Raw genomic sequence first — 26,829 nt, forward strand, 5'->3', positions numbered from 1 at the left:
TGTATGGATTCACCTTCTGGTTTTTATATGCTTACTGAGACACCGAGTGCACGCCATCGGCTCGTTATTCGCGCGCGGGAGAGAGATTTTGCAGAACTTTCCAACTATAGGTGCAAATCACCAACTTTTAAATTAAATAATAAACTTCTGCGTTTCAAGCGCTGAAATTTACAGAATATGTTTATATTACATCTACCTACCAGAATTTATTTATAACTTAAATCAATCGAGTAGGACTTTAAACCTAAGAAATACAGTAGCGATGTCTTCCAGTGTTGCGACCACCAAGGTCTTTGTTGAATTGGATAACTTCCAGTAAAAAGCCTTCCAGTCAACCGGGTTCCACGTGGAATGGGAAGAACAGAGGGAGGTTAATTGGAATCTCGAGGGTCTCGCATGTCATCGTGGGATGCTGTCCAAGAAGACGTGTAAGGGACATAACCATCGTTCAAAAGAGGCGAAGAGAGAGAGAAAAGCAGCAGACGAAGACATGGCCATGGACATGAGGGGAGTAAGAAGTTGGGATGGTGTATCTTGCACGAGGATGTACAGGCTGTGAGATGACAGGGGTGCGGCGTCAGCAACAACGGTGATGCGATCCTCCCCAAGACAGTGAGGATTAGGGGTTAGGAGTTCGGATCTCGCCTCTGGCTCGCAAGAATTTCTCTCTGGATGTGGCGCCCGTTCAGAAGGCTGCATTAGTTCGCATTAGTTTTGTAGAAGCAGATTGGAGTATTCTTTTATTTTAATTTTTAGTATACCGGAACCTAAATGTCCCTAAAATCGTTAGAAATAAAGGTAAGGAACATGTAGATGTAGGGGAAATCAATATAAAACAGCAAATCGGGTGGCAGCTACCAAAATGAAGTTTTTTACTGTCTCGGCTAAGGCATACTCCTTGGTCGTAAGCAAACACAAGCCGATCCAAAACCCTCTGTAACGAAGAACATATACAACCAAACAACCAGCCGGCCATCAGCCACTGACTGACTAGTTATTTAAGAACATTTTTCATGAATCCACACGTTCTCTTTCAAAACAGAATATTTCCTGTACCCACGCATGTTCTATCAGACCAGGGATATCTTTTCTCACTTGTTTTTGCTTACGCGAGGCTTATTAGATAATAATTCTCGGGTAATAAGGAAGCGAGAAAGTTCTGTTCATCAACCACCTTTTCCATTACAGTCATATTGATTCCCAGGAAAATGGAGGTCTTGATCTATTTTCGCTAACAAGAAAGACGATAGCTATACCTAGGACCTATTACAAAAGAAAATGAAAATCCCACCAGATTTCACAATGAGCACCCCAGAGTTCGGGTCTCTGAAAATAAATTCAACACTTTGAAACTACCTGTTATCTTTATACAAGGCATTACAAGGAATGATGGAAAAACAAATAAAAACTGTTTTAAGTGTTTCCTGATAAAAGCGGCGAAATGTAACTTTGTTGTATCTGGACTACATTACACCAAGACACTATTCCTAGTACTACAATTCACCATTATTCACTACGGATGGAAAAAATAATCGCAGGCAACATAGCTTAACATGCGTATCTTTTAAACTAAAAATACTCGATTTAACCTTCCTTGGTACAAAAAGTAAATAAATTAAAATAAAAGCCTCAGTCCTTCACCTTTAATTCATCTCCAAAATTATCTCCTTTATCTAGCTTCCCCCCTCTCCCTCCTCCGCTCAATTTATTTGCCGATGTTTCCAGGAGCGATCGGAATCCCCCCACACTTAGAGACAATCTTTTAGTCTTTAAGGCAAGCACCGAGCATGAAATTAGCATGAATTTTGCATGATTCCGTTGGGAATGCCAAGACACACTGACTTAATTAGCATAGAAAAGAAACCACGAAGAATGGAGGACAATGGTTAAGGATGTTGCGGAAAAGAAAAAAAGAAAGAAAGAAGAAAAGAACAAGGGGAGGGATGGGTAGGGGTGGAGACAGAACCACTTCACGCTGATTCTGGAATATTATTGATAAAAAGTCGATCGATATCGTAATGTCTGGCCACTCGTGCGTCACTGCATGGCCTTCCAGACGTCAGTCAAGCCGGGTTTATTTTTTCCCCCGCTGCACGATTTCCTCCCTCTTGGCGAACTCTGCGCAACGTCCAAGACTCTCCATCATCTTTCATGGAGACCAGGTTGCACGAGTGTCAGTGGAAGGATGGAGAGAGTGTGTGTGTGTGTCGGGGGGCGAGAGGGAGATGAAAATCGATGATCGGGGTTGGAGAGGTTTTGGAGAAAAAAAAATGTTTGGGGGGGGGGGGAGAGAAGAGGGGAAAAGCTGGAGAAGAGAGGAAACAAAAAAGTGAAAATCGGAAGACGACTAACCATGTTTGTACCAACAATACTGAAGCTGATCGAGAAGACTCGACGAAAGAAAGCTAAAACACCAACGTTGTCATGGCAACCAGTAAAAGCGCGGCAGTCACACTGAGAGAGAGAAAGAGCAGGAAAGGGAAGAAGAGAACGGGATTGAGGACGAGAAAGAGAGAAAAAGAAGCGCAGCAAGCATGAATTTGAGCTGGAGGCGAGAAAGTTCCCAACAGGCGAAAGTGGTGATTTTCCTATAATTACATCCAAGGAAACACTTGTGTCCCCTGCCTTGCCTTCACTCAGTGCATCGTCAGCGTTGATGCGTTGTTGTCGACCCCGCAGCTTGAAACGCCAGTTACAGCTCCACGACAGCGCCCTCTACGAAGCATGGTGCTCTCTACAGAGTGTAGAGAACCAACAGGGAAACGTGCTAGGCGGCAGCTGGATGAGTAATACCAAGCATTCATTCAGAATGATATATTAGGAGTTTAAATTCTAGTGGAGGGCAATTTTTGATTTTCAAATGTATGGGATGAGCGGGGAAAAGAAGCGTTATTTAAATCAGTAAAAAAAATCATTGAAACTATTCAACTATTCACCCGTACATCCTTCCCCATTTTATGTCTGCTTTCTGCCCTCCGAATGATGGTTTAACGTTCTCTAACCCCACCTCACCCCCGTCTCAGCCAGTTGAGAACTTGGCGTGAAACACCTCCCACCCAGCATCCACTTGGTTTCACAGGCAGAAGGCTGGAGGCGGCCGTCTATACACCACCCAGTCACCATACCCTTCACATCCCACCCTGGGCCCCGGAGATTATTCTTATCCCCCCCAAGTCGGTCAGAGACAATAACAACAATAAAGCGTTACGTCCCCGCCGTTAGCGTTGTGCCACACCGACAACGATCGTGCGCCGGGTGCGTGACGTACAGCACACGTCACTGTCATCTTCCATTACAGGGCCCGAAAAGTCCCGACTGTCAGGCGTGAAAACGGGACGGAAGCAGAGACAGGTCTCTTTTTGATGACCGCTAAACGACGCCAAGATAGATGAGGTCAAAAGGCCAAATGTCTATTTATAGCTCACACTCCCGTGCCTCCAGAAACATCAAGTTTAAGAACCATGCTCAGAACTCCATAAAGAACTATATAGTCTGTTACATGATGGTGGAGGGTTGGGTTTGGGGTGAGAAGAACGCAGGGGAAAAAACCCACAAAGGCTCTTTGACATGGAAACATTGGATTACTATTAATGGTCGAAAACAGATATCTACGGCTCTGTATAAAGTGAAAAAGAATGTACTTCGCACGGTGTTACGTATAATTCCTGTAACAAACACCAACGCTTCTCCTATTACCCGAATGGCGGTTTGATGGGGCGACGGTTATTAAGCGCTCGTCACTAATATAGAGACAATAGGCGCATGACAGTCCGCCAGGTTTAAAGACATGAGCAACTTTACGATCGCTTCAAAGCCAAAACATACACAAAGAACTTGACAGTTGCGAGGAAAATCTATAAGCGGGGAAAAAAGAAATATTTATGACGCAAACAGGAATATGATAGGTCTCGTGACAAGGCGAGAATGTAATATTGAATGGCACGCGCATTATCAGGTAAGGTTACGCGCGTCACTGTTGTTGTTCAGTGCGATAGCATCACAAAAAAAGAGGAGTGGAAGAAAATGATGGGCCAGCTCCCGAGAGAAAAAAAAAAGTCTGTTGCCGAGAAGTCAAACTGTTCGGTCTTTTTGAAGCGCGAGCTGCGAAACCCCACTTTCGTGCAAAATGCCCGCGGCTAGCTCGCACGAGAGAGAAAGAGAAAGCTGCACCGTACTTTTCTGTCCCACAGATAAAGGAAGGAAGGAGAGAGATGGCAGCAAGATAGAACGCAATCAGAGAATCGACCAAATAAAAGAACTGCATTCAGGTTTTGAAATTAATGTTTTCTTTTTTAAAGCGTCTTTAGAAGACACTCTGTGACCTTGATCTCGCATTTATTTCCCCTTTATCTCAAAAGTTCGCGACGAAACAGCAAAAGAAAACAGAAAAAGGTCTGTACTGTTACTCTGCCTTCTGCAAGAAGTAAATTTTATCTGTAAAATCTATAAACGGCGTAATAAGGTTTCTTTATGTGGCGGCCCCGGACAGTTCTGCGAGCAGAAGCTCCACAACCCAGTTTTTTTTTTATGGGTATAGTGCGTGATGATCTCATTCGTGTGATTATTTATTAGCCTTACCTATGCTTCCGCAAAATGAGACAGACTAATTACTGTCCTCTCTTCTCCCCATCCTCGCCCACGTCACACACAGTTTGTGTTCACTGGCCCTCGCGCTACAGGCGCGTGCGAACTTGTATTGCGTTCCAAGACATGAGGCAACGAAGCCAGAACAGAAACAGCCATCGGTCCAAAACAAGTAAATACAAACGCAGTCCCGATTTTAAAAAATCTTGTTTGTTAAAAAGTCTTCATAAACAAACAGCATGTTTATTATCCACACTGAAGTTTGTGCATGAAGTTTTCTAAGTCAGGAGGGGGCGGATTGGTGAACGTGCGTTCAGCGCTACAGTAACGTATACTAGCAAGCTGGTGGTAAGCTGGACACTGTTACAAAACCAGCTCACAGGTCGATCGGTAATAAAATACAACAATTATTTCACAAGCGGAGCAAATGTTACCAAAATGGCTGGTCAATCTTCAGTGCTATGGTAACGGCTACACTGTTAGGTCAGCGCTCCAGTCTGCGGGCACCCGCTTCAGAAACATCTTGGCAACTTTGCCAACTTCCTCAGCCAAACTTCAGTGATGTCGGGGGTGGAGGAGCTAACAGCACTGCCTCCTGTCTTGCCCTCATTAAAATCGCTTGGTTTGTTCTTGTGGTAAACCGCCGTGAGTCGTGTGGTAATTGGCCTGCACGTTCCACTGAGGCATCAAGCGCGTGCGGCGTTCCTGTGCTTTGTGCCAGTCCCGGCCTCGGCTTTAGCTGCGAATTAAGCAAAGTCTGAGAGCGCCAACTGTAGAACAGGAACAGTCTCCACAGACACACGAGGGAACAGGAGGTGTTCAATAACACACACACAATGTGAACACTCTGTCCAGACTGAACATGCGACTGCTTGCTCCTGAACGCCAGAGGCAAGGACAGCAAGGAACTGTCGATGTTATGACACTCCGTCATAACGACAGGGCGACCTTCGGCAAACAGAACATGGTGTTTAAGTTCATCCCTCTGGCACATCCACGGCCTGCAAAAAGCTTTGTTGTTGTTGGGAATAGTGAAAAGGGTTCGTAGGACCAGGATAAAAAAAGGTCCGGTAGTTAATCCCATAAAAAGTGAGAGAATATATATATAACTCTTTCCTACTAATACTAAATTGAAATACATTTGCATCACCGTCAAAGCTAATCTGAAATCTGTTTCAATCAGTCACTCTAGTAGTGTTACTTGCATGCTAGCTATGACTAACGTCGTCACGTGATCTCTGGTCACTTGCCTGTCGACGAAGTATGCCATAAACGGCAGATAAGCTTAAAAAAAAGAAGGAAAGAAAGTGCAGAGGACGATGCTTTAACCTGGAGAAACATTTGAAGTAGAAAGTGAAATCTTATCGAGGTTGTTTGTTTTTTGTGTCTGTGCGTCGAGACCGAACGCCTGAGAAACCAGCTGCGGATTTTTTTCTACGAACACGAAAACCAACGACTATGTAGAAGGTGAAGCAGCTATTCCTCAAGAACCCTTTTTGGCAACAGAAAAATGGCTCTCTAGCCTCCCTGGTCTGGTCATGTGACCAGCCATACATAACTACCAAAGACCATCCTTCAGGACTCATTAGAGGAAGGGCGACACCAGAAGAACTGGATGGCGACCATCAAGGAGTGGACAGCCTTGCCCTTCTCGATGTGCTGACCGCAGTCCAGCAAAGGTCAAGCAGTGGACAATCCTATTCTCTGGCACCTCCTCCTGTCCACTGTGGACAGTCAGGTCAGTTAGCCTGAACTGTGTTATAGAACGGAATACTAATAAGCTATGCGTATGGGGATATTAATCGTAGAAATGGTGTGAATGTGGTGCCCGACTAGCACGAGCTTCATCGCATATTTTTCTTACTTCATGAAATCCATAAAATAACAGGTTTTATAATGATGGCCTTCAACAAACGAGAACAATAACATATCTACAGCTATTTTCCTTCGTTACTGAAATCCATGAAATAACAAGTTTTATTATTATGACTTTCACCTAACACCCTTTATGACAAGAGAACAAATAACTATAATTGTAACTGTCATCAAACGAAGACAATTATACATGATTATGACCTTAATAAAATATTATACAATAAATATTAATTACCTATATTACGCATCTTGCCTTATATATGCAAGTAGACGCTTTACCCGAGTTTGCTGGGGTAAATTTGTCCGATGAAGTCTTCCAGCTGTGATTTTATAATTAGCTTTCGATCTGTCATTTTGCTTGAGTGAAGTATATTCGTCTATACTTAGTCTAGTGAAATAGTGAAATACTTGTAGGTTGGTGTCCCGATTATTCGAGTTTCTCTCTCTCTCTGTGCGTGCGCGAAAGGGTGGGGTGTTGCTTTTTACTTATATATTTTATTTTAAAAATATTCCAATCTTCCATATTAAATTTTTTAACAGTAAATCTTCATTATAATGATATTTATTCCATAATTATTTTACAGCGGACCTACAGTAAACATGTAGTGCATGGATTTTATTGAAATAACGATTCTGCGAGCGTCTGAGAAACCTGAGGTGCAGCTTTTAAAAGTCAACAAACATCTCTCCCTCACACACAGAGATTAAGATATGGTCCTTCTCTTACTTACATGCCCCTAGTAGACACGTTTACGTACGAGATTCATACCTACCTTCTACTATTGATTCTCATCTACCTGTAAGATAGATTATGCTCTACTCTTTACGGTAAGTTCTGTTTTAAAGTAACAATGTTTATGACTCAACGTTTTAAACAGAAAATAACTGTAAACTGGATGGCTGTACTGTACTCTACATATTTCCAGAAACAGTGTAATTAAGAATAAAATGCCTTGACAAAATTTTCTAATCGGTAATAGCGGAAATATTGTATAAAGTTTACATATCTGCGAGGCTTGATCCGTGGTACACTCGGATTTGAAAAGAAAAACGGACCTGCGGGGCAACCTGAAAAGCAAAGAACGATCCTAAAACAAATTACAAAATGTTCTTCACGTTCTGGTGCATGTTAGACTGTATAACTGTCTAGCTCATTTTTTCTTACAGATAGCACCTTTTTCCCTTCACTGTCTCTTGCACTTCTTCCCCGGAGTAACAATTGCGATTTTTATAAACGTCCATATTTATTTTTCCAATACATTTGCGGGTTTGTGGGAGAGAAGATAAAAGTGCAACTACCTCAATCCCATTCAAGGCGTTTGGACAAGATTTAAAAAAATACTTGCACCTGAAAGTATTGCAGCTTTCATCGCTTTCTCCTAAGGCTTTCAAATGTGTACTGTAAAGGTTAAAGATGAAAATAAAACACACGTAATATCAATTTGGACATTGGCGTTTCAACGGACGGTAAACCCGTATAGCAGGCTGATTATTCCCTCCTCGTGCTCAATACAAATGCAAGGCACACAAAGTCTTTGAAGGAACAGAAAATTGGATTAATCTCGCGAGAGAGGAAGCAAAGTCACACAAAGTCTCTCCCCCAGCTTTCAAACAAGCCAGTTGATGGATTGCAATAGGCCGTCTTTGGGATGCGCACAGACTCGCTAATTCTGAAGTCAATGCACTCACTGCCTGCTGTCGGTTCTCTGCGGAGAAAATTCAAAACACCACATTAAGAAAGTTTTTAAACGAAGGATTTTTCTTTTGTTTTAAAAAAACGTGACAGTGAAAAATCTGAAAAATTTTGGCCGAAAAATTGCGCCGTTCGCGAATAACATCTTTTTTACCTCCTCCCTTTTCATTGCAACACGTGCGTGCACGTACACACAGACGCACGCACGGAGTAAGCGATGATTCCCATAAACACGGCATGCATGCATCCCTTCTAAAACTTTTTTCCTACATTTGGAGGACTGGTAGTTCTCCGGAATATCGCCGCAAGCAAGAAAGCAGACGTTACATTGTGCAATAAACAGGCAATCATCGCGCACTAACTCTTTCTCCCTGCAGCCATGTAATGGTGAACGGTTTATTATTCTATCAATTTGTGTTTTTTCCCTTGAGGGAAGAGTCTTGCTTTTTCCCATCCATGTTATTTTCCCTCCCCTCAAACCCTGCTTCCAGAACCAACCGTCCATGTATTCTTTTTCATACCTGTTGCAACACACCAAGTCCTCCCAAGAACCCGGATGAGGGCGATAGGTTATCTTTAAAAACAATTCTCGTCAGTGAAGATAATTTAAAGAGATGTTGAAGGCAGATGATATCAAATTTTCGAATGCAGACATTCAGACTAGTTCTAACCACTGGGTAAAGTTGTACCGCGCTGCCAGCCTTGGCCCCACAGTGAAGAAGTCGCCGTCAGACGCCAAATGCCAGGACATCATAAAATTGCTGATGCTGTTCAGGCTGACGGCCCGGCCTGAAAACTTAATAAGCCTTTCTCTCCCTTCCAAGAGTTAGACGAAAACACGGCAAACAAGTTTAGTGTTTAAAACGTAAAAAAAGCGGATGAATAAAGACCAACATTTTATCTAAACATGAAGTAATTACATGAAATAGGTGCAGCCCCCAAGGAATCGGCAAAGTTAATGAAAGTAAATAGTTTCCTTTTGTCGACTGGAAATATGTAGCAAACCGGAGGAGATTTATTTAACTAGCCATCGTCTTCCAAGGCTGGATGCTGACCCCTGCTGTCGCAGTTAAGGTCTGCTCAGACTGACTAGTGTTTTCTCTTCTATTGCTGGAGTTAAGAAGCTGAGGTACTTATTATCTTCCTCCTCCTCACATCCCCCAATGCTTTAGCTCCCTACAACCTTAGCAAGCCCTCTGGAACCATTGGTGAGGACCATACTCGAGATAGGAACCTAAAGACCATCAGCATCAGGTCTGGGAATATTTCCAATTTGTCACGGACCATCCGCAGACATGCGCATTCCTTCACAAAACAATATAAGATTCGCTTAAGGTGGGTCTCCTCCTTAGAGGCACTCAATCAATATTTGATGAACCAACCACATAGTTTTACGAAGTAGACAAGAATATTGCACATGTAATCTCACAGTCATAGAAAGTACATGTCCTAGTTTTCATCCATCAAGTTACCTAATGTCACTGCCGGAATCCCACATGTGCATCTAATTGTTAAAGTTAAATAAAACAGCACTGCATCAAAGTTTACCAAGTTTCGCTCAGCCGGAATCCACACGTGCATCAAATGAAGAATTACCAATAATAACGACCCATCAAAGTTCAACCATTTTTTAATAACGCCGTTTAGTCCTGCAGCTCTCAGTCCCCAGTACGCTTTTTAGTCCACTTAAATCCTGTTCGTTCTACAGTTCAATAAATGATAAAAGAGTGTTTTAGTACCATACCGATATGTTACTGTCAGGCGGGGTAGAACAATATGCAGCTGGGATAGAAACTAAGATGGGAAACCATCCCTCCTCCGGCGGTTTAGTTTCAGCTGTGACCAGGGATTCCCTCCCTGGTGGTGGTCGGTCGCTGTCCGCGTAAGGAAGCCCCCTCCTTACTCCGAGTTTCCACTGCTCCCAGCTCGCCCACGTCCCAGTGTGCAGTTTCTTTGGCCCCCAAGATGTGCACGGCCGTTTGTTGCTCTCACCACAGAGCTCCCACGGCGATGTATTTAGTTTCAGATGACGCAGGCACCTCTCCCTGGTGGTGGTCTGCGTACGTCCGCGTAAGGAAGGGCAGGGTAGCCCTCGTCCTTACTCCGTCGGTGTGCAGTTTCTTGCCCCAAGAAACTTGACGGCCGGATACTCTACCACCAAAGAGCTCCCGACGGCGATGAAACGCGGACTAAAAAACTACGATGTACATCCACAGTAGTACACTCTGCACTAGTACATCTCCCGTAATACAGCCACTGTATCACAATCCTCAGAGATGGTAAACTACCACAAAGTAGATCCCCGTAATACATACATACTTATTACGTGCCTACACAGAGATAGTAACAACCACAAAGTACTTCTCTCCCGTAATACATACACATGTTATCAAAATCACGTCCACAGAGATCGTCCAGTCGGTGAATTTCAAACCACAAACCCACCAATTATTTCATCAGCGCCCCCTGGCCCACGGTCATGGTCGGGCTTAAATATACCCACCCCAGTCCCTCTAGACATGGTGTCAGCACACTGCCGCCCGCCAGCACGGGTCTTCCCTGAATTGCGTCGCAAGCTTTTTCTAAAAAAACAAACTGTCAACACCGGATGTCAACCTTCCCCCATCCCCTCTTGCGCCTCCCTCTATCTACGTCCAGTTGTCCGTTACATTTCTCTCCCTCCTGAAAAAAAGAACGGAAAACTCAATTTAAAACAGTTTTTCTTTCTTTTACGTCTCTCGGAATAAATTGGTCCCACTGCCACCCGGGACAAATTTAGATATGTAGCCAGTATGTCTACTACAGGAGTAGATATTCCGCTTTACCTTTCCATCTATTACCTGAAGGGCATTCACGGGCAAAATGTCCAACTTCATGTTACGAAAGCAAAGTGAGGTCCCCCTCTCTTAATGATCTTTGCCATACCTCATCTCCTGCTTTCTCGGTCCCACTACTTTCCATTGGGATAGGCTCTTTGTTAGGACTAGAAGGACGAGAACTGAGTCGGCCTATTAGGTAGCCTTGAAATTTGGGTGACTGAGGACGCCTACATTCACCCCGGTATTAACAACCCGATACGACTCGGCTGCCTCCTCAAGCCATACTTTTATTGGCATGCCGCCTGCCTGTACTTCGCTGCACTTGCTATCATCTTCAAGCTGCGGACTTAAATTCACGTTCTTGCAGGAAAGATAGCTAATTCCTTCGCTACGCTCTGGAGAATTCTGTTCTCGTAACATTGAGGTCCAAAAGACCATATATCCGTTTTGTCCGCCTCGGCTAAAGTTACCAACGGTTTGCTAAACCGGACAACCTAGAGAAAAATGCCTCCATTGATTCCTGCGGATTCGGGGTCGGGATGGATCTAAATCGTTTCCCGAAATCCCTCCGCGGTACACTGGTACTTTTGAAGTAGTTCCCGCGTTGAGTGTTCATAATCATACTACCCCACTTGCACAAAGTGCATGATACAGGGTTAAAGCCTCACCCTGTAAAAGAGCTGAACATAAGCAAAGGCCATCGCGGCTCCCTCCCACCTAAGAGCAGGTTGCATGCGCTTCAAACCTAAAGATGAAAGAGTCCTATATCATCTTTATCCTCACGAAAAGATTGGAAGTTTGGGTAGGTTATCCACGCGGACCCCCGTGGATTGAGCTTACTCCCCGTCTTTGTCCTGCTTTCTGCTTGTAGCCAAGTCTTTTCTAACTCAAACTCCCTTTCTCTCTCTTTTCCCTTTCTTCTCTTTCTCTCTCTCTTTCCCGTATCTTCTCTTTCTCTCTCTTTGTCCCTTTCCTCTCTTTCCTTTTGTTTGCCCTTTCTCTTTCTCTTTCTCTCTTTCCTTCTTTCTCTTTCTTTTTCTTTATATCTATCAAAACGTTTCTATACACTGTTGGACGTACTTTTCCAGGTCACTATCCAGTATAGGGCCAATTTCTGTTTCCTGGGCTATAAACTATCTACGTCCGGTAACTCCATGTTTTCTCAAAGAAAAAAAATATACAAAAAATGTACACTTACAAAGCAATACAAAAATTGGTCAAAATAATCACCAATAATAAGATAAAAAATAAATATCTTTACAGTTTTCACAACATAAGACTTATTGCAAACAATATTGTTATCACAAAATTAATTCCCAGTTAACATTACTGTCCAAAAATAGCAACTTAAAGAACATAATGCTAAGTCCGAATATGAACAGTAGCATTCACATCATTTACAACTTAAACGTGTCTAATTCAAAAAGGAACGCCCCACAACAAATAACACACAATTAAAGATTCTAGGCTACAAGTTACTAGAGCTGGGAAAAATAGACACATTTAACAGCAAGACCAGTCCTACTGCCTCTCTGTCGGCAGAACTATTCACGCCGGCAGACCCGTGTAATCGGAGACGGGAACAAAACAAAGCACGAGATGCTGGTAAAAACTCTTTCAACAACTGAGTGTAAACTCGGCCTCGCCTCGTACAGCCTCACCCTAAAGCGATCACGTCGGGGTCACACAAATGTCACGACATCCGCAGACATGCGCATTCTTTCCAAAAACCAATATAAGATCGCTTAAGGGGTGGCGTCCCTCCTTAGAGGCACCAATAATTATAGAACCAAACACAAGTTTACAAGTAGACAAAATATGCACAGTAATCCCACAGTCAATAGAAAATACACTTCTCACGTTCACCATCAAAGTTTACCAGTCACTGCCGGAATCCACATGGCATCAATTTTAAAGTTACAATAATAACACACCATCAAGTTTTTTACCAAGTCACTCAGCCGGAATCCACACGGCATCAAATGAAGAAATTACATAATAACACCATCAAAGTTCAACATTTTAATAACCGTTTAGTCCCTGCAGCTCTCCAGTCCAGTCTCTTTTAGTCCACTTAATCCTTTTTCTACAGTTCAATAAATGATAAAAGAGTGTTTTTACCATACCGATATGTACTGTCAGGCGGGGTAGAACAATATGCAGCTGGGATAAAACTAAGAGGGAAACCATCCCTCCTCCGGCGGTTAGTTTCAGCTGACCAGGGACCTCCCTGTGGTGGTCGGTACGTCCGCGTAAGGAAGCCCCTCCTTACTCCGAGTCCACTGCTCCAGCTCGCCCACGTCAGTGTGCAGTTTTTCTTGGCCCCCAAGAATGTGCACGGCGGTTGCTCTCACCACAGAGCTCCCACGGCGATGATTTAGTTTCAGGATGACCAGGCACCCTCCCTGGTGGTGGTCGGTACGTCCGCGTAAGGAAGGCAGGGGTAGCCTCTCCTTACTCCGTCGGTGTGCAGTTTTCTTGGCCCCAAGACTTTGCACGGCGGATACTCTCACCAAAGAGCTCCCACGGCGATGACGCGGACTAAAAAAACACGATGTACATCCACAGTAGTAATCTGCACTAGTACATCTCCCGTAATACAGCCACTGTATCACATCCCAGAGATGGTACTACCACAAGTAGATCCCCCGTAATACATACATATTTACGTCCACAGAGATAGTACAACCACAAGTACTTCTCTCCCGTAATACATACACAGTATCACGTCCACAGAGATCGTCAGTCGGTGAATTAAAACCACAAACCCACCAAATTATTCATCAGGCCCCCTGGCCACTCATGGTCGGGCTTAATATACCCACCCAGTCCCTCTAGACCAGTGTCAGCACTGCCCGGCCGCACGTGGTCTTCCCTGAATTGCGTCGCAAGCTTTTTCTAAAAAACAAACTGTCAACACCGGATGTCAACCTTCCCCATCCCTCTTGCCCCTCTACTACGCAGTTGTCCGTTACACAATTACAAGGTCCAACGCTTCTTGTTCAAGTCTTAACCCTGAGGTAGCGTTACGTCTGCTCTGACGTGGGCTGTACACACTTGTCTATTAGCGAGTCTGATTTGATCGAGTGTGTAAACAGAGTCTGGCCCTCGGCTTTTCGGTGGCCACAATAGCTACCGAGACCATTCAAAAGAAGCAGTAAATGAAAGAGGATTGGCGCCTTTATGAAGGACCAAAAATTAGGTTTTCTCTTCAAACAGCGATTCCGCGAACTTCCGGAAAAACGTCAAACGTTGTCGCCGGAAAAAGCAGCCATCTTGGGATCACGTGCTCAGGTGATTAGCACACATTCAGTTCTCATCCGACGATTTATCGTATTCTAAGGCCAGTCACTCCCCTTTCCCTGATAACAAGTGCGCGTGGAGGGGAAAGAGAGAAACAAGCAAACGGCAGAGTAAGTGAGCGAGTGTGTGTAAGATATAAAGTGTGAGAGTGCCTGATGAGGTTTTGCAGAGTCCTCTACACAAATTATAAATTCGTCTAGCTGTCGTTACTGACATCATTCTCAAAGCATGAAACAAGTCCGCAGCATTCAGTCATAGCACTGCTTGCATTCAGTAATTTTCCACATTTTCGTAACAAATGCATTACTGGCATCAGCTATGATTTGACACATCTGACACAAACACCCTCTATGGCGGGTTTTCTTCCTTCTTGAAATGAATATGCTATACGAACGATTATTGATGAGTCAATCTGCAATCTGCTTTGTGAATTGTCTCTTCCCCCAAAAAACAAAAAAGAGGGGGCCCAACAAACCACAACAAAACCTTGTACACACACATTAATTGCAGAAAATAATCGGCTTGATTTTTTACTGCCGGAGCACTGCAGTTTGTATCACGCTGTCGCATTATCAAGTTGGGAGGGGGACAGTATCGCGGAGTCTGAAAATGAAAACCCCAGCGAACCCAAACACAAGGGAAATGACTCAAAATCATTTCTGAAAGTAACCCCTAAATCAGGGGAAAACGCTGGGAACTCCTCTAGCGGGAAACAGCTGGTTTGCCAACGAGACACAACAGGCTGCTTTAGTACCGAAGAACCTTCCCACGACAGCCTGGCTTCATGCAGATGAAGATTTCGATGACTGGTCCTCTCGTCTGCAGCCTCTGTTTGTGGTGGACTCCTATCGTCTGCTGGAGAAGCCGATTTACTCTCAAAATGACATTCATTCCCAGACCCACCGCCAGGGATCCCACAGTGAAAGCCTGGAGACTATTCTGGCACGACTGGCGGAAATGAAGGCAGGCAGTCACATCGTCCTGTGGTCGGGGGTGTCTTGGCAGGGGGAGGGGTAAACACACACAAGTCTGGTAGATAACAGATCTATACTGCTGGCGCAAACGGCTCGCTAATCCACAGCCAGTTAACGAAGCAAGAGTGGCTGAATTACCAAGGGGAGTCCATCGACACAACCTTGGGAAAAGTGTTGCCAGACGAAAGAAGGCAGCGATGCAGAAGTAAAAGTTTCTAGAATAATGGAATAGCATCGGTGACCAGACTCCTGGGTCAGGGTGGAGGGAAAAATTAACAAATTAACTGCTGAGAAAAAATGATTCGAAGACTTCTTATTACAATCATAAAAGTAAGGAAGAAACCTAATATAGCTACTTATAATCTAGAAGTAAAATTGTTAATGGATATAATAGTTGGCAATTGCCTTTTAATATATGTGTGTATGTCAATGTATTGAATGCATTTCACCAAGTGTGTTTTTGTCAATTAATGGACTACATACAGTCGGGATCGTATTCTACCAAATGTGTTGTCAACATATCAATGAACTATATAGAATCAGAAATCGCCAAAATGTTAAAAAAATACTATTTAGGGCAAGCCATCACCTTCGTAATACATTATAATTAAGACATTTATAATCAGAACATAAACATAGTGTCGGAACGACAAGCACGCCGATCTGATCAAAGACGAAATCAACCTAAAGAAAAACCCTTTCACCTAGCCTCTTAATGAGCATGCAGAACGCAGAAAAATGGCTGTACAGCAAAAAAAAAAAAAAAAAAAAAAAAAAAAAGAAAAGAGGGGAAGACCGACAAAAAGAAAGAAAGTTGTGTAGTTACTGTCAAGGGATATTTTACCCCCTTGTATGGTTGTCAGGGAAGAAAGAAGTCTTCGTAAAGGAGTTCCCGCAGAATTACTGCAACGCTTCGATAAACAAATGGACCATAAAGCTCCTCCAAACAATGAAAAACGAAGGAGGAGAGAGCGAAGGGCAAGGGAGGGGCGTAATTTGATTGCTGCTTGGTGGGGATCCCAAACTATAATCAATACTCAAACAGCTCTCGCCCGCCTTTATGGCTGCCAACGGGAGATGCACACACGCAGCGTGTTTGACACCGCGGTTTGGAGGAAAAGCGGTCTCCAGTTGATGCTGTACATGTATCACATGAATAGAACCAGCACAGGGCCATTTCTTCTTTCCTTCGACACGATCTGCTTGAGGGGGACTTTTTTTTTTAAAGAAAGAAAGAGTGAGTGGTTGTGTATGCACGTGCATGTGTGCGTGCGTGTTCCTGCGAGAGAGAGATAAAAAGACACATGGCGTGTGTAAATATGGTCTCGCAAATTTCCAGACAGCTTAGTATTCGCCCTTCGTGTTATCTCGCCACATCTCCCGCAGGATGTGTGTGTGTTGATCATAAAGATCGTTCGGATAACAAACCAAGGAAAGGCGTACACACGCACGTACGCACGCATGCACTTTGACACACACGTGCTCGAAAAGGTCTCAACAAACGCCAGGCAATGCATACAAAATGTAGGAGCTCCGGCGTTAGAAGAAACACACGAAAGTAAAAGGAAAAAAAAAAAAAGTCAGAGAAAATAAGATATCGAAAAAAGGAGAGAGAATAAATGTCACATGTCACTGGGTAAGTCTGCGCGTTTTGCCACAACAGCGTTTTTTGCCGTCGTGTGAATGGCCTCGGCTAAATTTAGCATCACAGCCTGGTCTGCATGGAAAATCTTAAAATCGAACTTGACATTAATTAAGCCCGGACTTTCTGGCATAACTTCCAAATTCGCCTTTGGGTGGTGTGGATGAGAGATCTTGAAAATGACTTTTAAGTCGCCTCAAGTCGACCATTCAGACAAAACAGCGAGGTGGACCTGCACTCGAGAAAGACGATTTAAGCTCATTGTTAAGACCTCACGTGCACATTAGCACTGATTTTACCAGTCACCCGAATGTCAAGCAGTCACTGGTTATATCTTTCTCTAACGACAGCGATGAAGAGTTTCGATTTCTCTTTTACCCTAGGTGTGTGTGTGTGAGACCGAGCACGTGTAAGAGAGATCTCACTTTCAGCTGTGCAGCACGGTTTTGTTTTTGTTTACATTCAGGATGTTTTCTTTGGAATAAGGAGGGAATGGCTAATGATGAACGCTAGCGGTAAACAAAGCTCCGTGAGAGCCTCTCACCTGCGTCCGACAAACATGGCCAGCAACGATGCCATCCTCAGTCGCAGTGAATGTTTCTTTAAATCGCCGGAAGCACAGCGACGAGTACACGAGGACCACCAGGACGATGTCCACGACCAAGACCGAAGCGTCCTCTCTCTCTGTCCAGACTCCTCGTCGCACACTCCTCAGGGGCAGCGTCTGTTGGAGGCGCCGGTCGCTGCGGGTCTCGACAGTCTCCTCCTGCTGCCTCTGCGGCACAGGGCTGGCGACACAAAAGGCCATGAACGCACGGAGAGGCCGAAAAGTGCTCAGGATGCAGCGGCAGAGGTAAAGGGCAGTCGTAGTTATAGCAGCAGCACTACCACCAGCAGCAGCCGCAGCAACTGTGTAGTCGTCTCATTGCTGCCGCGTACGCAACCCAACCCTACGCACGCGACAGCGCGGAGGGCCGCCCCCTCCCCCGTTTGCACGTGATGAGACTGCGGGCAAAACGCTGTACGGCGATGTTATAGAAGCGAGTGGTGCGGCAAGGCTGGCGGTGCCCGTTCTCACACCACCAAGCTGCCCGATAGTACAGACAAAACCACAGATAATAATGCCCGCCAGCACCTTCCTCGCTGGAAAACTGCTGCTGCGGCTACGATTCCCACCCAAAGTCTGAATATCGTAAACTTGCGTGCACACCTACACACATCAGTTCCACTCTCATCCTCAAAGAAAGCCCCGGTGCAGGATGTTGCAAACATTTCAACCACTGGTTTCTGCTGATTTCAGCCCCCTCATTACATCCGCCCCCTACCTTTTTATATATTTATATTAATGTGTATTTACACCACAGCTTTGGGCTTCAGCGGGCAGGGAGAGAAAAGCAGACTCAAAGAACACTTCCTCGCCTTCGACTTTTAAAGATCACAGGGACACCCAGGGTTCTGCACCGTGGCTGTCCGTGATGATGGATCGTCAGTGCTGACTAGCAGAATGGGCAAACCGATCACACACTCGCTTTTGTTTGAAATTTGCGACAGCTCACGCAGATGCACTCCTTTAAGGTGAAAAAAAGTTGCAACATGCATCACCGAACACATTCATTTTTCAACCTCGTTAACGTTATTTGCCGAGGATCTGGTTTCAAACAATTAGACACAAAAGAAAAAAACAAACAAACAACCAAACACACAGACAATTTCCCATGCAGAGGAAGCTGCGCGTTAAAATATACAAAAATGAGGACAAAGGCTACTTCTGCTGGCAACTACACTGCAAGACATTATTATTACTTCCATTTTTGCTTATGTTGGAACTAATCGTATTACTGTTGCAGTGAGAAAAATATATGAATACACACTATCTTATTGTGGCTACCGTCACAGCATTATTCCCAAAAGACATTTGGTATCAAGCAATCGGTGCCAGAGTTTGGCATCATTACCATTGCCAATCGATGCACGGAGGCACCGTAAGGAGTCGTGGGTGGAAGAGGAGGGAGGTCCACCCTCGCCCTACCCGTCCTCAAACCTTCCTCAAACACAAACGATGTCCCGGCCACAGTGGCCACATTAACGCAGCAGACGTCTACAAACAGACGGCAATTTTTTTCTTCTTTCTTTCACTTCACTAGATCCCTCTTCCCCTCGTCCCCAAATCTTCTTGAACGGGCAAGCAAACGCACGAGGGCCGTGAGAGGCGCGAGACAGGTCCACCTTGAAATGACCCCGGCCCCAACTGAGGGAGATGAGTCAGTGGGATGCAGAAAGGATTTGCTGGCAGGCCTGCAGCCCCTCCCTCACCCCGGGGACAATGCCAGACGGTGGCGAGTGGTGACAGTCAGGCCTCGCGCGCCGCTGTCTGAAACGAATATTGATGCTGCCTGGTGCCAGCAAGCAAGCAACCCGACACACTGAGTAGTGTCCCTTCATCCCCCTCTCCTCACTTCGCCTTAACTCCCCCTGCGCGATCGTTGTGCCAGATGACTGCGCAACCACAGCTCGCCGTCGATGAAAAAGAAAAAGAAACAAACTATATAAAAAATCAATGGTGTGAACAACAGACTGGCAAAAAAGTAAAGAAATAATGGCCGCGTGTTTACAACAATAAACAGGTTACTGCGAAGGTAGTTGCGCAAATGTATCATTTTAGCAATCCAACGATTAAAAAACAACAGTGGGGAAGAGGGTAAGGCTGTGTATTCATATTTAACCGACCGTAGCAAATGACTGGTTAACTGAAACCCTTCTCGTTAAGCTGTTTTAGTTATTTTGTTTCAGATTTTGTGGCTTGTCAGAGTCCAGAATATCATTTCCAATCTTGTTTGCTCAGGCTTCCTTCCTCTCTCTCTTTAATAATCGTTCTATTTTTATTTTTATTTGTAAAGTGTGTGTGAGAGGGGTGTGTGTGTTAATCTGTGAAAAGTAAAGGGTAGTCATGATTTCAACGTTCAAACTGTGACCGTTGACTACACTTCCCTAACCTTTGCCCTCCGTCACGACCCGTGAACCCTCTGCCCCGGTCACGTCATGGCCCTGACGTCTCATTACGTCTCCCTCCCCTTGTTTGACCGCCTCGGTGGCGCTGTGGTCCTGTCGTCTCGTATAAACTCGCCAAACCCGAGACTCCATGTCGATTTTGCCCACAAAGCGAGGCGGCATACTCGCTGTTCTCGTCCGTCAACCAGCGCGATAAGCTGCTTGAAAACAGCTCGCATCCGCTGGCACCGGCTCCCCTCCATTTCCTAGTGGGGTCAATTACCTTCGTTTTGACGGATTCCATGATACATGAAATGTTACTTCACAGACGTTTATGTGGAAAATATAAAGCTTCTTTTATCGGACACCTCGCATCAAAACTCACAGGATTAGTACGCCGTCTCCTCAACTTAATGTCGACATCACTGTCCTGCGGTACTCGATGTTGCATTTTCAGGATGTTCCCGACCCTCTCCATGCTCTTCAGACATAGACTGCTCCTCACCGTTGTGCTGAATGCTCAATCGGCATCAAAAGCAAGCTTCTTCACCTTTTGAGTGCTTTCCAAGAAGTCAAAAATGAACCAATGTCACAGTAGATGTGCAAGGCTTGTCTGCAAGAGCGCCACATACAGGCATGCAGTTCGAATTTAATGATTACCCCACCCCCACACACGAATTTATAAGCTAAAGAAAGCCATGAAGTGGAAACGTGAGAGCAGAATTATCGGAAACTGTCCTTATAATGCCAAGTACACTGCACTTTTTCAAACAACTAAACTAAAAAGCACATGCAAATAAGGCTTCCTGCAAGTCTCCTACATACTGTCCGTAACAAGGACCCAAAATTTTATTTATTTGTCACGAACAATTTGGGATCAGCACCTGACGGCCACGCCTTCAGAAGTGCGACGCGTTGCAGCATTTAGAATTACTAGAAGGTGAACTGCCTCCTGAATGTCATCATCTTGGCAATTCTGCATACTTTCGAAAGTCCTGGAACATGTGGAGAAGGACACTTTAGGACAGCAGACAGTACCCTTGCTCCCCTCAAATGTTGTCTCTATGTCCAACGACAGACTTGGTAGTTGATCAGGAGGCCGGATGGCTAATGCCTAACAGTCTACTAAATGAAAAGCATTTGACTGTTACCAACCGACCTTCAATCTACAAGCGCACTGTGCACTTGGCCCTGAACACTCGCCTATAGGACAGCAGCGTAACTTCCTATGGGAACATCGATCACACAGCCTTCTGTCTATCTATGCACTGATACAGCCCCCAGTCTACGTTCTGCATATCCGGCATGCTACATCTAAGAACATCTATCAGAAGAGTTAAAATTTCACTGCAGATTTCCCAAAGCTAGAATTAAAAAAACCACACAAAACACACGGCCATTGCTTAGTCGACTTTCACCCCACGTTCCCACATTCACCATTAATGAAGAACGAAGACTTCGAAGAAGAAAAAAATCACTGGGCTGTCGCTCCACTTGCAAGACAATATAGACAAATGTTTGTGAGATACGTTTGCAACTGGTTACATGACGTTCAATGGAACTTTTTTTTCTCAACAGTGTGAATGGATCATCAAAGATATTAGAGTTATTTTCATTTTCTCTTTGCACTTTTAACATACAGGACCTGGCATCTATCACTTGAATACCTTATTTTACCAAATATATTTGTACACATTGAATAATAAATACACAAATATATGGGATAATGTAGAGTATTGATTATTCAGTGTACATATATATTTCTAGTATTTCTGTGCCGCCAACATGTTATATTTGCTTTGCCCCATGTAAACATTTTTGCACTTTGTACAGATCTCTTGCATTTGTTCGTTAATAATTTGCTTTGCCATCGTATGCACGGATTGCAGTGATGTACACGTTGCTTACATTTGTGTCTCCAACATGTTTAATAAGCTTTTGTCTCCTCATATTTTCAAGTTCAAAGGATTCCAAGTTTTTTAACACTGCAAGCAAAAGACATTAGTCTGTCCACCATGTCATTTCTGTCATCATTTGTACAGAGCAGCACACAAAAGACCTTCTCTGTGAAGGTTTCAGGCATTCTTCCCAGTAACCACGCGGCCTCGTTTTGGAGAGCTGGAAGAGATTCGCGTGAATAAGGCCAATAATCTACGTACCATTCACCTATTGACTGTGCTGAGTGGCGGAAGAGCATCTCGAACGAGACGAACATGCCCAGAAGGCATCGTGTGAGAACGTGAGCAGACATCTGCAGACAGCTCATTGAATTTCTGACTACCATGCGGTTGCATGTTAAAAAAATATCTGATGTTTAGACGTTCACATCAACTGACATAATTATTTGTCTACAAACACGGGAAAACAATAAGGACCGTGCTATTTTCCTCATTTCTTTGGTCCGGAGTTCCCCCCTCTTATGCCCCTCTTGCTTGTTCTCTGTGTGTGTGCACGCGCGCTCACACGTAAGCAGACATGATAGCAGTTCCCCAAACAGAAGTCACAGCATCAACCCTGCTGGTCTATTATTCACACGCAATAACCCTAACCTATAAAACACCCTCGCTGCTTCAAATCCCACGGGGAGAGGGGGAGGGGAAGCTGTAAGAGCTGATGCGGGACGTGGAACCACGAACAATCCATCGGCAGTACACCGAGAGGTAGGGAGAGGGGGTGTTAAAGTAACCTCCACCATCACCACCACAGCTCCTTTCTCTAAGTGTGGTAGCAAGCGGCGCTGGGCTTGAAGTGACCACAGCCTCCCACCTCCCCACATCCCGGAAGAAAAAGTAAAATCGATGCTGACGGCCGCTGTTGCCAGTGACTGTATAAACCTGGTAGATGAGAAACAGCCTTCCTCCCGCCCTAGATTAGCACCGGCCGCCTCGTGACTAGCGGAGCCTGCTACTGCCAGGGGGTCCCTTACACTCATCCTGTGCACGAAGGGGTCTCGCTGGTGTACCTAAGGTCAGCTGTGGAGGCCGCAACAAAATGGTCCTTGCAGGATGCATCACGGCGATGATGTGTACTTGTGGACTGTGTACAGTAGCTTACTATTAATCTATTCCTCCCGCACTATCGCGATGTTTACTAAGTTTGAATGTTGTTTGACGACGATGTCCCCGCCCAACCCTCTTTGATTTATTTTGCTCTGAGATGGCAGGAGGTAAGCACGCCTTCCTCTTATCTGACCTAGCTATTGAGTGGGTGCCCGACTTTTTCAGATGGATGATAGGAATGCGGCGAGAGGGGGAGGGGATATGCCCTGCCCTCACAGAAAAAAAAAAAGATAGCCACGGGAAAATCTCGGTCTCGTAGCATCTCATTCACTAACGACCAAAGGTTACTAACTTTACCATTTTGTTGTTAAATGCGTATACAAAATGTGATACTGCATTGTCAAAGCCCTTCCTCGTTATTTTTAAACGAAAAAGGATGTGTGATGCGTTAGCTTCGATGTCCTCGTCCCTGAAACTCCCGGATCCTGTGTTTCATTCAATCACAAGGTAAAACAGTTTTTGTTACAGCCTCCACGCGCAGCGAATAATAATAATGTCATCGAAACTTTCATTGTTTTGGTGATGCGCACAACGTAAAGCATGCATAATAAAACAAGTCTGATCTTGCGGACCATTCGGTACAATCCCTATTATCTCGTTTGCCTGAGCTGTATTTACGACCGTCGCTGTCACGTGTGCCGCTAGCCACGACTGTCACATTTCATATCAGATTTCAGAAAAAACAGGGGAGGGGAGAATTATGACATATCTAATGACAAAGAGCAATTTTGCAGCGTGACAGAAACACCATCCATCAGAATAAGCGAGGAGATATAAGGCCTTTGTGATGTACGCTATTCCGTTCCGCAGGATGCTTTAATCTCGCCGCCAAAGTGTACCAAGTTCTTGAAAGCTGACAGGTAACGAGGTTCAGACTGGTAATACAACCTCCTATTCACCACGGATGTCCAGTCTCTTATCTGCTTGGTATTTGCAGCAGCTGCAGAGGATGTCATTTCCCAGCATCGTAAACTACGGCTACTGCCGTCGACTGAACACTACTTCCACCTCCGTGTGAGGAAATAAGTGCAACAGGGCCTGCAGCCTGGACGGGATCTGCCAGGGATGCGCTTGACATCCACAGTTTTTAATGAATTTTTGAAAAAGTGAAGGGGTGTGTGGAGATTTTCCTTTCACTCCTAAGAATTAAACTGGGGAAAGGAGGCATGAACTTCAAGAAGCTTCTAAGAATAATGCTAGCTATGTATTAAATGTATTGTCTATCTTTTTTTGTTGTATTTCGAGTACTCGTCATCATCATCACAGACCCGTTAACTCTTAGGATGATCAGCCTGTAATCCGTCTTTTGAAATACCACAATTTCTGCTGTTGATATTCGCCATATTGTTATGAGTGAGGGAGTTGTTGACTGACTGTTACTTTTACAATAGCCAAATCGTACAAAAACATTTTCTATTGACAGACCACTTCCGTAAAATATATCTACCACGCGAAGAAACCGAAAATGCCAAAATGGAAACAAAGAAAGGAAATCCCTTTTTTATACCTTAGCCGTAATTCTGAGGAATTCTAGTTATGATTGCGACTCGTCATCGTCATTTCCTTTACCTTTTTATTAGAAGGCAAGACAGAGCATATGTACCCATGTCCTAGCACAAAAGTGTTTATTGTATAATTAATTTTGTTTCGTTTTGTTTTGGTGAGGAGGGGTACGCTGGATTATCCTGAGACATTTTTCTAACAACGCGCCGTGTTTGTCGGTATTATGGCGACATGAACATTTCGAGCTAGTTGTTCATGATCACAAGAGACATTCAATACTGGACCTGCCTGCTTCCACTCACTAAAGGTCAGGAAGCAGAACCCTGTCAGCTGCTGCCTCCCTCCAAGACATGCGGACCCACACAAAAAAACCCATCTACGTCAAGGGACTGAACTTGAGTGACGACTGGTGGTTGTCGCTGCGGGCATAAATGAAAATGTCGGCATGGTTTGGCACACACGTGCATGCGCGTGCGCAGTCTTAAACCGGAAACTTCTCCTCGGATACTGGTATTACATAATTAAAGGCCCGGGGAGGGCAGAACTCCGTGCGCAGTTTTCTAAAATGTCCTTTGACCGTGTCCTGCTGTCTCTATCTTCAAGTCATTACGTCCAACCAGCGGGATCTTTTTATGCTGGGCAAAAACTATCTTCTCCGAGGACGGGGGGGAAAAAAAGCAAGCGAGCCATTCTTCATGTCTGTCTACGCCATAAAGTCGAACAATGCAAGCAGAATGTTCTCGGCGTACAGTGCCTAATTGAAGAATATTCTTAAAGCTCTCACTCACTCTGTGGATGGGTGCGCGCGCGCGCGTGTTGTTTAGCGCTCAATCTTGTCGATGTCCTTAACGAGTAAATTTGAGTAACTTGACAGTCTACAGGCATCAAGTCCTTGTATGCATGTGCGCGAAGACTGCAATCTCAGCTTGCTCCTTGGGAGAGAAGGAGAGAGCGGCCAGGAGCCACGCTAGGAGGCAAACATCGTCCCACTGAGCCATTTTCTGGCCCCCAGACCCGCGAATATTGATCAGAGGAAGAAAGGGGCCAGCGACTGCCAGCAAACACAGCGGCAAGTGGCCAAGAAATAAGAGTATCCTCCCCTATCTGACTTCTCCATCGCGCTCCTTCTCCCGCGTCCGTCCGTCCATCCGACCAGCCCAAGCAACAAGTGGCCTTTCCTGGCCTGCAGCTCAGCCATCGATCGCGTGGACGACTACAGCTACAGACAAACAGAAGTCGGTGACTACATCAGCATCTTCACCCCGTGTGTTTGTGTTTGTGTGTGAGCGCGTGTGCGATAGGGAGTGGGTGTTGTAACAAGTGATCTAACACCTGTGACTGTGTGTTCCTGAGCAATCGCAGTGTTGTGTGACACAACTAGGAACAGCACGAGAGGGGGAAAATCATTGCAAAACACAAGTCATAATCCTCACAACATCGCAGCTTCCTAGGTCACGTACGAGTGCTCAGTACTGCTATATTGACTTCCCTTGATTAAACAGGAGCTAGAGGATAAAAAACATGTTGACATTTAGTTGACAGCACAACTGAACTTTAGAAGGAGACGTTTAGGCATTGACGACGGACAGAAGCCGAAAAACAGAGAGAGAGAGAGGTGGGGGAGGGCAGAGGGAGATGCCATTGCTTAGTTTCATTTGTCCTTGTTGTTCAGAGAGTACATTTAGAATCCCTCAAACGAAATCCGCTTTGGAACCGCAGTCTCATGGGATGTGTGCGCGAATTGCGTGACGCATGACAATCTGTGGGAGGCCGTCATGTGATATGTCAGGCATACAGCTCTTGTTTGTTGTTTACTGTTTTGACAGCGCCTTTTAAAGCTGTAGCAAAAGCTACCCGTTATTACCGCCTTAAATATATAGTACTGATGAATGCACAAAAGTAACTTTTAGAAAAGTTAGGGTTAGCCTGAATGTTAGTTCCAACTGCTGGAAGAACTTGCTACTGCTAAAGGAGAAAACTGAAGTATGTTTAAATAAATAGTTGAATGGTTCCCTTACCCACCCCCCTCACCTCTCTCCATTACACGAGGCGACATTAGAAAGAAATAAAATACTCTTTAAACACTATAAAAATGTTATAATAATGAAATGTTATGTGAGACTAATTATAAACACCATGTTTGTGTTCTTGGTGTTTGTAAGTCAGTCTCTCTAAATCAGAGGCTTTCACCGTTCTTTTGCTTCCTCTTCCAGACATTTAATTCTGAGAAAAATGCGCAGCTCTGTGTTTTGGAAAGAATGCGCATGTCCGACTGTTGGTCGTGACAAGCTCTTATGCAAATCTCTCTTTGCAAAAAAAAAAAACCCTATTGCTGACGCCTGTTGAAGAGATTCGCACGTGCCCTTTCGTCTTTGCAACATCTTTTATT

General features: G+C 44.6%; 1 protein-coding gene across 1 annotated transcript in view; it reads right to left on the bottom strand.

Moving 5' to 3' along the window:
- Window positions 1–18,116, bottom strand: part of LOC112556705 (putative N-acetylated-alpha-linked acidic dipeptidase) — a 54,657-nt gene extending 36,541 nt beyond the window's left edge. The window contains 1 exon segment of the mRNA XM_025225948.1: window positions 17,435–18,116. Coding sequence (XP_025081733.1) covers window positions 17,435–17,469 — 35 coding nt within the window. The 5' untranslated portion in view covers window positions 17,470–18,116.
- Window positions 18,117–26,829: the final 8,713 nt, after the last annotated feature.

The sequence above is a fragment of the Pomacea canaliculata genome, linkage group LG2 (genome assembly GCF_003073045.1).
Source record: "Pomacea canaliculata isolate SZHN2017 linkage group LG2, ASM307304v1, whole genome shotgun sequence".
Lineage (NCBI taxonomy): Eukaryota > Metazoa > Mollusca > Gastropoda > Architaenioglossa > Ampullariidae > Pomacea > Pomacea canaliculata.